Here is a 16,477-nt window from a genome sequence, read left to right as displayed (position 1 = left end):
TCTAAGCCTCGCTATGTTGTGCTTCCTAGTCCATCACCAATAGACTAACGCAGTACTTCCTAATCTAATGGAACACACTCAGGTTAGCCCTGCCTCCAAAATAAGAGAGAATGAATGCTAAAGAGCTAACATTTTGAACATGCTATAATATCTTGAAGGATCATGTTGTTATGTTTTTTGTCATATCGTTCACCCCAAGCTTACAGAGCACCAGAAGCTACTTTAACTATTTTATGTTTGAAATAGTTCCACCACTTTATAAACTCCAGCTGAATCCCTGAGTGTGTGTCTGTGTGTGTACTTGTCTTGCTATCTCTGTGAGGACCAAAAGTCCCCACAATGAAAGCATAGTTTGAAATTTTGGTGGTCCTCACTTGATAATGTGCTGTTTTTGTTTTTTTTTAAACCACAAATCAATTTTTTGTTGGAAAAACTAAAAGAGCAGAAAGATTGGTCACCGAGGTTATGGTTAAGGTGAGGTTTAGGTTATAGATTTAGTATTGCATAGCTACAGTGACACAAAAGTCTATGGAAGTCCTCACAAGTATAGTTAGACAAGTACGTGTATCTGGAAGCTTAGCGGCTGTGTTCACGATGGAGTTCTGAATCTTCACTGATGTTCTGAGCCTCTTCTGGACGAACCTGCAGGACTTCAGCCTCTCCGATCAGCTCTGCAACACACACACACAACCACACACACACACAGTAGCGCAAACTGTATCTTCAAATGGCCAGGACTCACCAGGGGATCCAAAGTTTCATTACACACTTCTATAACTCAAGAATAACTCTGCCACTTTGCACTGAAGTCCCTGTAGTTACTGAATAATAAGGCTTAGTATGTAATAAATCTGGGATTTTAAGATGTTAATAAACCCCAGTGCAAAAAAACGAATGCCCCTCCATTCAAAAATGACTTTTAATGAATAAAAATAATTCCACATCTCCACTCTTAAGGCTCCACTTAGGGCTGATCCAAAAAGTGTCTATTTCTGATCTTTTATCTGCTCTTCTCTGCTCATAACACAACTTCTGAATGCTGCTGTTGTGTTTATCTGACATGTAAAGATCTAACAAAGCTGAAAACACAGTTTGTGTCAAAACCGACTTTTCCTGAACAAGATAACACATGAGCAGTAATATAAGTCACACATCGGTGGCGCTTTATCCTTGCTCTGATTAAACAAATCAACCAAAAGCTGCTACTGATATGAACTGCGCTCTGAATGAGCTAATGCTCACTTGAAAAGAAATCAGAGTATATCCAACAATAAAGAAGCCACATGCATCTTTTATACAGTGATAGGAAACACAGTAGCTCAGTTCTACATGCTAAAATCAAGGCGTGAAACAAAGGGGGTCCTGAGAGATCCAGAGCCCCCCCAACTAACCTCTTGGACCCCTTGAATGTCTCTAAATCAGAATATTGCGGGATCTGTCAAAATGACATTATGCTGCCTGTCAAATTTAGGCTGCTTCACCCACAATCAGCTTCTGTCTTTCGTGTTCTTAACTAGAGCTGCTGCTCTGCTCTGCCTCAGGGTGGCGCTGTAGCAGACTGGTTCAGTCCCAGTTGGTCCTTCATAGCCTAGAAACTGTAACTCTGCCTGGATTCCTCTGAAAAACTTTACAATGAGCTGCAGCAGATCTGTAAATCTGAAAACTCGCCCAGTTTCCCAAGAGTTTGGAGTGAAGAGTGACTGTTCCTCATTTCTCACACTGAAGACAGAAGAGGAGACGAGGAGGATCTCAGTTACTGTGAGGAAGAGCGCAGAACCGCACTAGAACAGAGACTTTACAGGAGAACAGCTGATAAAACAAACATTTTGTTGGTATTGAATCTAGCATCAGTGCTGCTATGGTGAATGAGTTAGTAGCCAGCCAACATGGGACCCTGAATACCAGGGGGTGTTTCACACACTGTTTAAAATATATGAAATGATTTTACTGGGACGTGTACACAACGTAACTACACTGGCAGCAGATTTAAACTGATTCTGTTCTTGGGCCCAGTAAAAATGGTACTGAAGTCCATCTACATTGACTTTTGTACAAGTTAAGTAGATTTTTCACTCTCCTGTAAAGTTACAGATATGGAGAAATGAGGTTTAGTTCCGTCATATGATGTTGCAGGCTGTGAAGGATCTGTTCGAACACAGTTATCATGGATGAGCTGCATTAAGAATAAGATAGAGATGGACAGCTGTCAGTTCGGTCTGTGTAGTGTTGATGGAAGATGAATGGAGAGGCATGTTGATAAATTGGATTTTCTGTGAGTCATAAATCTACATGAGGAACCCAGTGAAGATTTTAGCGCTAGGGGTCCCAGTGCAATTGCACCACCTTCCCACCAATGACCAGTAGTTACGTCACTGCACACATACACAGAGCAAATGCTTCTAAACAGAAACTCACACTATAGATCAAAAGAATTGAAGAAAGCAGTGATAATTCTAAAGTTCCCAAAAGATTAAAGCTGCCAACAGCTAAATGAAAAACATCACAACATCAAGCAAATTAGTTGAACATTATCGCTGCACACATTCGGGAACAGAGGTGTCTGTCCTGGGTTCAAAACATACATTATATGGACAAAAGTATTGGGACACCTACTCATCACACCTACAGGAGCTTTTATGAATCCCATTCTAAATCCAAAGGCATTGATATGGAGTTGGTCCCCCTTTGCAGCTTTAACAGCTTCCACTCTTCTGGGAAGCTTCTACAAAATGTTGGAGGGTGTCATCCAGAAGAGCATCTGTGAGGTCAGATGCTGATGTTGGACGAGAGGGCCTGGCTCACAATCTTCATTATAGTTCATCCCAAAGATGTTTGATGGGGTTGAGGTCAGGGCTCTGTGAGGGCCAGTCAAGTTCTTCCACACCAAACTCACCCAGCCTGACCTTATGGAGCTGCTTTGTGCACTGAGGCTCAGTCATGCTGGAACAGGAAAGGTTCTTCCCCAAACCTGTTCCCACAAAGTTGGAAGCTACAATTGTCCAAAATATCTTGGACTGCTACATTAATATTTACCTTCACTGGAACTGAGGGTTCTAGATCAACCCCTGGAAAACAACCCCATAGCATCATCCCTCCTCCACCAAACTTTACAGCTGGCACAGTGCAGTCAGGCAGGTAAGGTTCTCCTGGCACTCGCCAAACCCAGACTCGTCCATCAGACTGACAGATAGAGAAGCTGATTCGTCACTCCACAGAATACGTTTCCACTGCTCCAGTCCAGTGGTGGCGCTTTACTCTACTCCATCAGACGCTTGGCATTGTGCATTCTGATCTTAGGCCTGTGTGCAGCTGCTCAGCCATGGAGACCCATTTAGTGAAGTTCCTATCGTACAGCTCTTTTGCTGATGTGGCTTCCAGAGGTGATATGGAACTCTTTAGTGATTCAACAGAGATTAGGCACTGTACGCTTCAGCACTCAGTGGTCCCACTCTGTGAGTTTGGGTGGTCTACTGCTTCGTGGCTGAACCGTTGCTCCTAGGTGCCTCAATTTCACAATAATAGCACTTACAGTTGTCCGGGGCAGATCTAGCAGGGCTTAAATTTCATGAGCTGACTTGTGGCAGAGGTGGTATCCTACGGCAGTGCCATGTTTAAAGTCACTGAGCTCTTCAGTGTGACCCTCTACTGCCAGTGTTTGTCTATCAAGACTGCAAGACTATGTGCTTAATTTGATCCACCTGTTGGCAATGGGTGTGGCTGGAACACCTGAACTCAGTAATAAGGAGGGCTGTCCCAATACTTCTGTCCATAAAGTGTATTACAGTCTGTTGGAAAAGTTTTTCAAAGTCAGTGCTAACTTTCAAACTTTAGGCCTGTAGTGTAAGACAACACAAAGTTCACTCAACTCAATCCTGCTTTCAGAAATACTGCCACAGCAAAACTGCCCAAAAAGGTCATGTTCTTCTCTTTACAGAAGACTCGAGAACATGCTGATCGCTGCTTCTTTTGAAGACAGCTTTCTGACGCTCAGACATTTCAAAAGTGCGTACTGCTTTGGAGTTTTAGATGTGATTTCACTGGAGGGAACATGGAGGTTTGGTGGCCTTTCTCTGGACCACAGGATTAAAGAAAGTCTGCTTTAGTATCGGCCTGTACCGACTTTAAAAGAGGGTCACATGTATCCAGCTGCAATCTCGTGAACACTAAAGGGATTTTTCAGACTGTTGAAAATGAAAAGAAAGCAAAAAAGTAAAACCTTTCAGTCTCTACTGCAGCTCTACCTGCAGAAAGACTCAGTTTCATATAGTGTTCAGTAAATTTAGGTGCCTCTATTTTAGAAGGACATCCTGTGCAGAAGTCTTAGGCTGACCAATTGTGTAAAACTATGCAAAAAAATTAATTAAATAATAATAATAATAATAATAGTAGATTTATGTGGCTATTTTCTTAACTTCAGCTTTTGGTTGCATAAATGGTCAAGGATAAAATCTGCAACCTCATTTTAAACAGACTTAGGACTCAACAGCAAAACTCCTGTTTCTTCAGAGTTTAGCAGGGGAAGTTCCTGCTTATCCCAAACCTGACAAGCATTAATGTGTATCAACAACATAAAAGAGAAAGCCGACATTATGTGTAAAAGGGGCTGTAAATAAAAGGAGAACAGTGAGGGCCCTAAGACAGAGCCCTGAGGAACACCCTATTGCATTATTTGTGTAGAAAAGTCTCTATTTACACTAACCAGCTTGCAGAGATTTGTTTGTGTTATTTGTACTTATCCTACTGTTAGTGTTCGTTAAGCAAATATACATGAACTACCCACACAAACAGCTTTGTATATCATTTCCCCAGGCAGACTAAGACTTTTATAAAGTACTATACATACACGATACTGCTTCAAAAAAACATTTCTAACCTCATCATGTGCCTATACTGTTTATTGAGGTTGTTTATGGACTAATATCACCTATGTTAGTGTATAGGAGTGTTTATTGAAAGTTGTTTATGTACTAATATCTCCTTTTCTAGTGTATGAGAGTGTTTATTGAGGTCATTTATAGACGAATATCTCCTATTCCAGTGTATAGGGTGTTTATTAAGGTCATTCAGGTACTAAGATCTCATATTTTAGTGTATATATATATATATATATATATATATATATATATATATATATATATATATATATATATATATATATATATACACACACACACACACACATTACAGGAGCATTATTTAGGCTATTATGGAGTAGTGTATCATTAAGACGTGCTGAACCTGAGGATATAATACTTAAAAATGCAACATGATCATGCAAAATTGCAAAGACATGCGGGACGCAGGGTTAAATATAAAAAAAAAAAAAATTTATTCATGTCCTGTATTTCATGATAAAATTGGTATGTTTGATTGTGTGGAGAAAAAAAAAAAACTGATGGACAGACAGATGCAAAGATGTTACCTGGTTTCTCATCGAGTGCCTCCTGAGCAGAAGACAAACTAAGAAAACAGAGGAGGTAGAATTAACAAGTTGGAAAAACAATTCGTACTGATTTGTGGGCGTCATACCCAGGAAACTAACATTCAGACACTTTTGTTTGTGTTATTTAATAAAGTTACACTGCATAAATCCACTTCCAATTTACACGTTATGTCTTTTAACTTTGTACTTATAAATATGAACAAAAAGTATATATTCATAAGCCTAAACAAAGATATTCAGACAACACAAAATAATAACATTAGCGATTTGCTGCAAAGTTGTTGATGGCAATTACAGCTCCAAGACATCTAGAGCAAGAAGTAATTACCATTCTGCAGCATTGTGGTTCAATTTTTTCATGATAATAACAATAACAGAAATAATCATATCTGTATTTAAAAACCGCTTTACAGACAGGTGATAAAACCCAACACTAATAGAAGAAAAGAAGAAACTATGAGTATTAATTTAAAATCATGTAAGATAATAACACAGATCAGATTAAAAACAACACAGTCAGAGTTTAATGAAGCTCTGAGTTAAAGAGCTGCGTTTTCAGTGAGCTCTGAGCTCGACTGTCTAATAAAAGATGAACTGAGCTCCACAGTTTAGAAGCAGAATAATTGAGAGTGTCTCTCTATTTTTGGTTCTGTTTTAAACCTGTTCCTCTCAGTCGTTGATTCCCCAAGGGTCCCGTCTTGGACAATGAGAATCAGTTCTTCTCTAATCTCCTGGTATGTCGCTCCATTCATGTGTCCACTGATGGCGTGTAAAACTGTAGTACGGCTGGCAGAAAAGCAGCTCCATATCATGATGCTCCCACCACCATGCTTCACTGTGGGTGTTCTTGAGATGTGTGAAGTCTCCCCACTCAACGGCATTGTTGTTTACATTTATGAATATTTTTCTAAGTATTTTTCTTATCAGTTTTGTTTTTTATGTTCATATTTATAAGCCCAAAGTTAAAAGATATGATGTGGACCACCACCCAAATAATATTTGAACAACAGCGGCCTTGTGACCATTAATCTGACCAATGATGAACAGTGCAGGAGCTGATAAATTGTATTCCTGTAGATAGACTTACTGTACACCTACATAGCGGAACTATAGTCCTCACCTCTTGAGCCTTCGTTTGCGGCGGGACAGTCCTGTAGGCGGGTTGCGAGGGGGCTCAGTCTGGGCTGTGAAGGGAAGCTGATGCTGGTTGAGGTTGGGTGAGTCAGTCATGGCCTGCTGGAGCAGCCCCAGAACCAGCTCCTTCTCTGAAAACATACCAGGTTATTCTTATTCAACGTCTCCTAAAAGTGTCTAATCCACGCTGTTTGTTAAACTCCCAGTCCACTGTATCGATTCTGCTTTAGGGTTCTCAGTGGTGTTCAGTTCTCTCCCGGCAGACCGACAGCGGAACACATGCAGGCTTCGATTTGTTCAGCCTAAACAGATTCCAGCACACACATTATTTATCCATGAGCTGCTGTTTTATCTGCTATTCCACTGTTTTACTGCTGTGTACAGTTTGAGGAGGTTGACATCGATCAGTTGATGTAATGTTTATCTTATTTAGCTCTTAAAGCTCCCTGACTGGAGCTTTGAAGCGTAGAGAAAAATCAAATACAGCCAATGTTCCCCTGTCAATCATCTGCTACGTTTGGAGACAAAAGTTGGCTTCTTTAGCTGTAGCGCTGAAGTTTATAAGTGGCCACTTTATTAGAAACACCTACCTTGTGCTTCCACTCACTGGCCATTTTATTAGAAACACCTGCCTTGTGCTTCCACTAACTGGCCACTTTATTAGAAACACCTACCCTGTGCTTCCACTCACTGGCCACTTTATTAGAAACACCCACCTTGTTTTTCCACTCACTGATCACTTTATTAGAAACACCCACCTTGTGCTTCCACTAACTGGCCACTTTATTAGAAACACCCACCTTGTGCTTCCACTAACTGGCTATTTTATTAGAAACACCTACCTTGTGCTTCCACTAATGGGCCACTTTATTAGAAACACCAAACTTGTGCTTCCACTCACTGGCCACTTTATTAGAAACACCCACCTTTTGGTTCTGCTCGGTGGTCACTCTATTAGAAACACCCACCTTGTCCTTCCACTAACTGGCCACTTTATTGGAAACGCTCACCATGTATTTCCACTCACTGAATCATGCTAATTTGTGGGGTATAATCTTCTATTACTTGTTAGCTATATTGGCCTTGTAGCTCCAGTTTAAAACTAAACAAGCAAACTTCACACACCAAACATGTCTAATGTCTAGACATTCCAAAGCTAATGTTGATAAGTGGCCACTTTATTTGAAACACCTACCTTGTGCTTGCACTAACTGGCCACTTTATTAGAAACACCTGCCTTGCGCTAACAATAACTGGCCACTTTATTAGAAACACCTACCTTGTGCTTCCACTCACTGGCCACTTTATTAGAAACACCTACCTTGTGCTTCCACTCACTGGCCACTTTATTAGAAACACCAACTTTGTGCTTCCACTCACTGGCCACTTTATTAGAAACACCCACCTTGTGCTTCCACTCACTGGCCACTTTATTAGAAACACATATCTTGTGTTTCCACTCACTGGTCACTTTATTAGAAACACCCACCTTGTGTTTCCACTCACTGGTCACTTTATTAGAAACATGTCTAATGTCTAGGAAGACGTCGTGTTCTGAGACACATAAGCTGGACGTCCGTCCCACCGCCGTCTTTTAAAGATCAGAGCATAAACTTCGTCTCCTCTGCAGACCAGTTTCTGCTCCGCCATGTTGAGCGGTATAAACTTTCACTATGACGCGACGAACATGATCAGAACGGACTTAAACTTTCCGATAGGGAATGTAATCAGATACAGGCGTTTACACGGATATTATTCTACTATTTAACGGATTATTTACAGGATTACCTGCCTCATTCAATCAGATATAAACTGTATTCCGAATGGCCTCAATCGGACTAGCCTATTCTGATTGAGGTGTTTATATGGACGCATTCTATTCCTATTGAGCTATTAGTTGGATTATCAATGGATTATCAGGCTGCATGTAAATTGTGAGCTGTTTATCTGCTTCTAAGCGCTGCTATATTACACACACCAAGAGGAGATTAAAATAATATAGGAATGAATTCTATACTAATCACTAATCACAAACACTTACGATGGAAAAATTACTTGTATAGTGTAAGAACAGTCTTCAGAGTGAATCTGGAGAAACAGAGGTCTGAATAATGTGAAAATTTGCAGGTGGTGTTGCTATGGGAACATGAGAAGATGCTTAAAAGCCTGTTCTACCAAAACCCGTTTAACTATATATAAAAGCCACGTTGTGTTGCATTAGTTTGTGCTCCGCTCTCCCCTGTTAGGACAGTAATGACTGTAAGCAGGACTACCAGTCAGGCTTCCGTTCAAACTGAACAACAGCCGAAAGCAGTCAGTATAAAGAGCAGAGCTCAGGCTCTTCTGTACATCACTAACACGGTTCATTTTACATTCGTCAGCTCCATCTCTGTGCCTCTGCCCACCACCATGCATAATTAATTAAATTTTAATTATCTAATTAGTTAAACCCAGATGCTCCGGATGTGAGATGACTGAGCTCACTCTGATCTCAACTCCTGTTATGCAAGCATGTTACACGTGTGTGCATGTAGGAAGAGATACAAATGAAGTTGACACCTGTTAGAACAGACTGAGCTCCACGTGACTGTATCTTGTACTTTCAGTCACTGGCCACTTTATTAGAAACAGCTACCTTGTACTTCCACTAACTGGCCACTTTATTAGAAACAGCTGCCTTGTGCTTCCACTAAATGGCCACTTTATTAGAAACACCTACCTTGTGCTTCCACTAACTGGCCACTTTATCAGAAACAGCTACCTTGTGTTTCCACTGATTGGCCACTTTATTAGAAACACCTACCTTGTGTTTCCACTAACTGGCCACTTTATCAGAAACAGCTACCTTGTGTTTCCACTGATTGGCCACTTTATTAGAAACACCTACCTTGTGTTTCCACTCACTGGCCACTTTATTAGAAACAGCTACCTTGTGCTTCCACTCACTGGCCACTTTACTAGAAACAGCTAACTTGTGTTTCCACTCACTGGCCACTTTACTAGAAACAGCTAACTTGTGTTTCCACTAACTGGCCACTTTATTAGAAACAGCTGCCTTGTGCTTCCACTAAATGGCCACTTTATTAGAAACACCTACCTTGTACTTCCGTTCACTGGCCACTTTATTAGAAACAGCTACCTTGTGCTTCCACTAAAAGGCCACTTTATTAGAAATACCTCCCTTATAGCTCCACTATGTAGGTGTACAGTTACAGACTGTAGTCCATCTACTGCTGTACAGTTTATCAGCCCCTCTGCCTTGTTCCTCACTGGTCAGTTTTTGACCACTGTCATCCAGATATTATTTGGGTGGTGGTCCATGCTCAGCACATCACTGGCACTGACATGGTAGTGTGTTTGGACCTGATACGAGTATTTCAGACACAGTGGTGCCACTGGTTGGTCCAGAGTGGACCGTCCACCCAAAAATATCCAGACAAGAGCGGCTCTGTGGTCAGAAACTGACCATTTATGAAGGACTAGAGGATGACCAACACTAACTGCATGTCCAGATATGAGCTAAAGTCTGTAACGGCGAGGTGGAGGGGTTTCTGATAAAGTGGTCAGGGAGGCTTTAACACTAGCGCAGAGCTGCATGAGAAGGACAGAAAGTTTAGTCTGTATTTAAACAACCTTTTGCTCTTCAGGCTGTCTAAATGTTCTAGCTTCATGTTCTCACCTCTGTCTCCAGCCAGCAGCAGCCACTGCTGCACCAGAGATAACGAATCAGTCTGCAGGATCTGACACAGCAGCTCCAACACCTGAGAGAGAGAGAGAGAGAGAGAGAGAGAGAGAGAGAGAGAGAGAGAGAGAGAGAGAGAGAGAGAGAGAGAAAGAGAGAAAGGAAAAAGAGATAGAAAGATACATAGATAGATAGATAGATAGATAGATAGAGGGGGGGAGACGTAGAGAGAGAGAGAGAGAGAGGGAGACAGAGAGAGAGCAGAGAAAGAGTGAGAGAGAGGAGAGAGAGAGAGAAGGGAAAGAGAAAGAGAGAGAGAGATGGAGAGAACAGGAAAAGAGAGAGAGAAAGACAGATCGGGAGAGGGAGGGAGGGAGAGAGAGAGAGCAGAGAAAGAGAGAGAAGAGACAAAGGAGAGAGAGAAAAAGAGAGATAGATAGATAGATAGATAGATAGATAGATAGATAGATAGATAGATAGATAGATAGATAGTGAGAGGGAGAGAGAGAGAGAGAGAGAGAGGAGAGAGAGAGGGGGAGAGAGAGAGAGAGAGAGAGAGAGAGAGAGAGAAAGAGTTCCATTATCACTATTGTTAGTATTTAGCATTAGGTTCATTGGCAGCATTTAATTACAGTTCAAACCAATTAAAGGTGTTTAAAATGTGAGAAACAGAGAGACTTTGATCTTCATTGTGTTAATTTAACTACTGTTTAGGAAAGAGTCTGTATGAAGAACAACAAGGACAAAACGTAAATAAAGATCAGAGGCCATATTACAGAAACATCCTATCTGTCTGACTTAAGTTACGATCTGACAGGTCAAGATAACATTTTTCACAAATGTGCGTAACAAAAGCAAATCTGATCTTAACTTAGGAGTCTTATCTCACAGCATCTGATCTCCAGTTAGGAAACCCTAAACTACTCAACTGAAGTTGACAGTCAATTGTTATGCCTGTTTCCTAACAACCAACAATGCACGAACAGCTGAAACGTAAACACATCATCAAAATAATGTTAAAAATGTGAGTCACAGCTGCAGTTACTGGTGTAAAGAAGGTCAAAACAAAAGTGTGATAAACTGTAAGTAGTGAATACTGTGAGAGCGCCCCCTGCTGTTTATCAGAGCGTCGCCGCTCACCAGTTTCAGTCTCCATTTCCCAAACGCTTTAGCCGAGCGCGCTAACGTTACTCCTCCTAATAAACAGACACACGTTCAGCTCCGTCTCCTCGTTATTCACCACCATCACTGTAATATTTCATCATCAACATTAACACACGAAGGTGATCAGAGGGGCGGTGGAGATCGAGTCTGCAGCGTCTGAGATCTTTAAAATGCAGAGTTAGAAAAGAAAATCATCTCACAGTGAAGCAGCGTTTTACAGTAGAAATAAATGGAGCTCATTATGCTGGTAGTGAACTATGCTGCTGACTCAGCTGCCTAAAAACCATAGAAACGGACCTTAAACAGAAGTGAGGACCCTGTTGGGGTTCATCCTAAAGTTAGGACAGGATTTAGGAGGTTTAGTCCAGTTAGGATGTTTGTGTGATGCTGTTTTCTTATCTGGAGTTCATGATGAGATCATGAAGTTAGGAACTGTTATTCTGTAACAGCTACTGAACTAAATTCAGTCCGTACTGAAGTCATCATGGAGATGTTTCTGTAATACGGCCCCAGATCACACCCTCTTTACTAAAAGCTAATAAAGGCTCCTAAATGGTTTTTAGCTTGGTTCTAGAAAATGGTATAGAACCTTTACATAATGTGGAAGTTCTATAAACTTTAAAACTCTTCACAGACTTGTTCTTGCAGCTGTAAAGTGATTGTAAAGCCCAGTGTGGTATCTCCAGAGTGTTCAGGCTGAGGGTCTTTATACAGGAGCCACCAGGAGGGCGGCATTTCCTCAGGGACGGAGAGGTGGGTTCTCCGTTATGTTGAGAAAGACATTGCATGGAAACCGTTAAAGGACAGACGGTACCACTTGCTACCTTCATCCCCAGAAACTGTCTCAGCCAGACGCCAAACCACAGAGGATGTTAGAGGTAAAAGGGGCTTCTATCAGACAGAGAGATCAGAAAAGGAGGAAAAAATAGACGAGACACTGGATCAGACTGTCAGACAGACAGAGTCAGGGTTACAAATACTGCTGAACCTCTCGAAACTATCAGTGACTTTTCCACTCGTTCCCAAAGGGCCGATGCTCCTTCGGAACGAGAAGCACTCCAGCATTTCTCTAAGCGTACAGCTTTGGTTCTCCTATAATTCGACTGAATTTGCCTTTTTGTTCAAACTACATGATTTAGCACACAGTCTGTGCTCAAAACACTGTGGCATCAGTGTAGAAGGAGACATGGCCATGATTCCGCTGCGAGAAGTGCTCTTTTATTGAACCACCAGCAAAATAGCACTGAAAAATGGGGGAGGTCACCATAAGCCACAGGCGTCCACCTCATGGTGCCGAACACTACAAAACATCCAGATCCCCAGACACAATCAAACACAACACATCCTTTAAGTAATTAAAGTCCCTTTTACGGGGAGCGCGCATCTCCCATGAGCCTCTTTGCACGGCCTTTTGCATGGCCATGCCTCCCGTGCTCCTCTAAGGCAGCACAAACCAGTAGCGGGACGCGACATAACCCCCCCTTCAAAGGTCGACCGTCTAGGCAAACTACCAGCCCACCGCCTCACAGCTCACCAAGGCAAGTCCCACATTACTGGGGACGGCGACAGCAGCAACAGCACTTCTCTTAGCTGCCCTTCGCTTCTCCCGCCATTCCACCGTTACTTGTGCACGCTGAAGTGATCCTCTGCCTCAGGTCCGCCGCTTTGTACACATAGTAGTATTGTTACCCATGAATTTTTTAGGTTGAACTGACAAATCATTTTTTACTGTGTGCTCTGCTATCAAGCCTCACCATGTCGCCTCCCATACTTGCAGTCTTTTGCCGGGCTCTTCCTCACCATTCACCATAAAGTTCATCAAAGCACTGTTCTACTCCAGACCGCTGGGGGGGGACACTATCCCACTTCTGACACCAGTGTGGCATGCTGCGAGTAGTGCTCTTTTATTGTACCACCAGCAAAAAGGCACATAACATGGCACTGAACAATGGGGGAGGTCACCATTAGCCACAGGCCTCATGGTGACCAACACCTATCACAAAACACCCACACCCCCAGACACAATAAAACACAAATAACACATCCCTTAACTAATAAACAACCTTATAAACAACACATAAATGTCCACTTTATGGAGAGCGCGCACCTCCAGTAGCCTCTTTGCACTGCACTTTGCATGGCCACGCCTCTCGACCTTCTCTGAGGCAGCCAAACCTAGTGGCAGGACATCACAATGGACCTTTTTCACAGTCACTGCGTCGTCACATCCGGCTGTAAATAGTAGTGTTATTGAACTTCCGCCTGCACCGTTTAACAGAGCGGCAATGGAAGTTCGCCGGTTTTCAGCATCCCTCAAAAATCGTCCTTCGCCCTCAGCTTGGTTAATAGAACAGCATGTCTGGTAGTTCCTCCAACATGAGCAGAAGAGCTAGTCTGACTAAAGCATGTCGTGCCAAACTTTGAAATTTGAACAGAGCGGATTATTATGTTCAACACCACATCACACATCCCTAAACAGATCTGCACTCACTGCTCTTCTGTTCAACCAGGTTTAGTTCTTCCTCACTGCGCTTTTGTCCACCAGGTTTAGTTCTTCCTCACTGCGCTTTTGTCCATCAGGTTTAGTTCTTCCTCCCTGCACTTTTGTCCACCAGGTTTAGTTCTTCCTCCCTGCACTTTTGTCCACCAGGTTTAGTTCTTCCTCCCTGCGCTTTTGTCCACCAGGTTTAGTTCTTCCTCACTGCACTTTTGTCCACCAGGTTTAGTTCTTCCTCCCTGCGCTTTTGTCCACCAGGTTTAGTTCTTCCTCCCTGCGCTTTTGTCCACCAGGTTTAGTTCTTCCTCCCTGCGCTTTTGTCCACCAGGTTTAGTTCTTCCTCCCTGCACTTTTGTCCACCAGGTTTAGTTCTTCCTCCCTGCGCTTTTGTCCACCAGGTTTAGTTCTTCCTCCCTGCGCTTTTGTCCACCAGGTTTAGTTCTTCCTCCCTGCGCTTTTGTCCACCAGGTTTAGTTCTTCCTACTCAGTCCGTGTAAACATTAGCAACATTAGCAAGTGCCCTGAACACCATAACCAGCTCAGAGACACAGCATCGTATTACTGCATTACAGTTATTGATCACCGAGCTACAGTGGAGAGGAGTCAGTTTCTCAGCGTTTTTCATCAAACCTCTCTGATGACCATCTCCAGGATTCTAAACACAGCAGTGAATGAATGTTTGTCTTGGAGCATTTTAATCACAAATCTGAGTAAATCTGTCCTGCTGTGTCGCCCGTATTCACTCTACAGCTCAGTTTTACTCTCTTTTTTTGATTGGCTACCTTGTCAAAAGTGACACATGACAAGCAGAGCTTTTCAGCTTAAGTCCATAATTGTTAAACCCGATCGAGTATAAACAAAGGTGAGGCTGTTTGGTTGAATTATTGGTGCATTAGGAACGCAGCAATGATTTTGGGCAGTATCAACCATTGTTTACAGTGCGACCGGAAGCCATTTAACACTACTATTTACTCTTCCACATGAACCAACACGGTCTATAGCCAACCACATACTGTTTTCATACTGATTGTGTCCTAAAGAATGCAGCAGAGGTGAGTAGAAGCTGGTCACGTTTACTCCAGGCGTGAACCCGTTCAAAGAATACACATCTGGGGACAACCTGTTAAACTTTCTGGTGCTGGATTGTGGCGAAATCCACTGCCAACAATGATAAACCTCCCTAAACCCTGCCTCAAAGTCACGCAAGTGATTCCTCTTCAGTGTATGAAGTAAAATCAATAACATGCAAAAGAAGCTAGCTAGCATACTGCTATCGTTAAGATAAGCTATCATTTGGCTATTAGCGCCAAAATTAATGTTTCAATGCCTTTCAATTTCGTTTAGTCAGAGATCTGCTGGATGCACTAAATCTGTTCAATGAAACCACTTCAAATACTGTATTTGAAGACATTGAAGAAATTTGGCTTGTTCTTCAACAGGAAGGTTTAGTTTACCAAGCCTGGACAATTTCATGCTAAAAACACATAAAATAATTATACATCTTGGTTATATGTCCATTATTGTCTGTAATGGAGGAGCCAGTTCATTTTTTAAGTGCGAGGGGGATTCCAGGTACATACACAGGTCACAGCACAGAAACGGACAGGAAAATAGCTTCAGGCGATTTCACACAGACTTATTCGGTCAGCGGCTTGTTGGAACAGCGGTGGACAAAGTTCATACTGTTGCTCGGTGGTGAGTACATGTATTTATGTATTTTTAATGTTAATGTTGTTCGCTGTGGATAACAAGGGTATATTAATATTATTACTGGTTGCTGCAGATGACGAGTGCATTTTAACGTTACTGTTGTTGTGGATGACAGATGTATTTTAACGTTACTGTTGGTTGCTGCCGATGACGGGTGTATTTTACCGTTGCTGTTGTTTGCTTTGGATAATGGGTGTATTTTTAATGTTACTATTGTTTGCTGTGGATAACGGGTGCATTTTAATATTAGTGGTTCGTTCCAAACAATGTAATTGCTCCAGATTCAATATGGATACAGTAATAAAATGAAAGGAAATAATTTGTCCTGCTTCTACACTCACTGTAACGCCAAAGCCCATCTATCTAATAAAGTTAATGTACTGCATTAGATGCCCTGGTTAAAACAGTGGCTTGCGTCACAGTGTGGAAAAAAATAAGTCGGCCGCTGTTTTAATCCCGTCATTTATGCAGCACATGGCAGTAACGATGTGCTGTTTGGTGGGTGAAAAGAGCATTGAGCTGCCAACTTTACTAACCCTGCAGAAATCAATATGAACATCTGAGAACGTGGCTGAAGGTCAGCTGAATTGTCAGCTTTAAGTAAGCACTGAAAGACCATTATGAAGCGCCTGAATCAGAGACACACTGCTTATTATTTACTCAAACTAGCTCATGTTACCAAAGACGAATGTAATGAATATTAAAACTCGACTTTTATAAAAAAATAGGAAATGCAAGTTTCTCTGGAAACCACACAGGTTTACCACCCAGACCAATCAAAGCTGATATTGTTTCATTTTATTTGTGGCTTTGGAGATCAACACCCTCCACTCTGCCATGGTATCTT

The 16,477-nt window shown here is 42.0% G+C and overlaps 1 protein-coding gene across 1 annotated transcript in view; it reads right to left on the bottom strand.

Moving 5' to 3' along the window:
* Positions 1-538: 538 nt before the first annotated feature.
* The window catches only part of tbata (thymus, brain and testes associated), a 41,786-nt gene continuing 25,847 nt past the window's right edge, over positions 539-16,477 (bottom strand). The window contains exons 6-9 of the mRNA XM_036571672.1: positions 10,257-10,338; positions 6,564-6,708; positions 5,423-5,460; positions 539-671 (exon numbers count right to left, since the gene is read on the bottom strand). Coding sequence (XP_036427565.1) covers positions 577-671; positions 5,423-5,460; positions 6,564-6,708; positions 10,257-10,338 — 360 coding nt within the window. The 3' untranslated portion in view covers positions 539-576. The remainder of the gene's footprint in view (positions 672-5,422; positions 5,461-6,563; positions 6,709-10,256; positions 10,339-16,477) is intronic.

This window comes from Colossoma macropomum, unplaced genomic scaffold (assembly GCF_904425465.1).
Source record: "Colossoma macropomum unplaced genomic scaffold, Colossoma_macropomum, whole genome shotgun sequence".
Lineage (NCBI taxonomy): Eukaryota > Metazoa > Chordata > Actinopteri > Characiformes > Serrasalmidae > Colossoma > Colossoma macropomum.
Note: the sequence above shows the minus strand (reverse complement) of the source record. Positions and strands in the feature narration are given on the sequence as shown.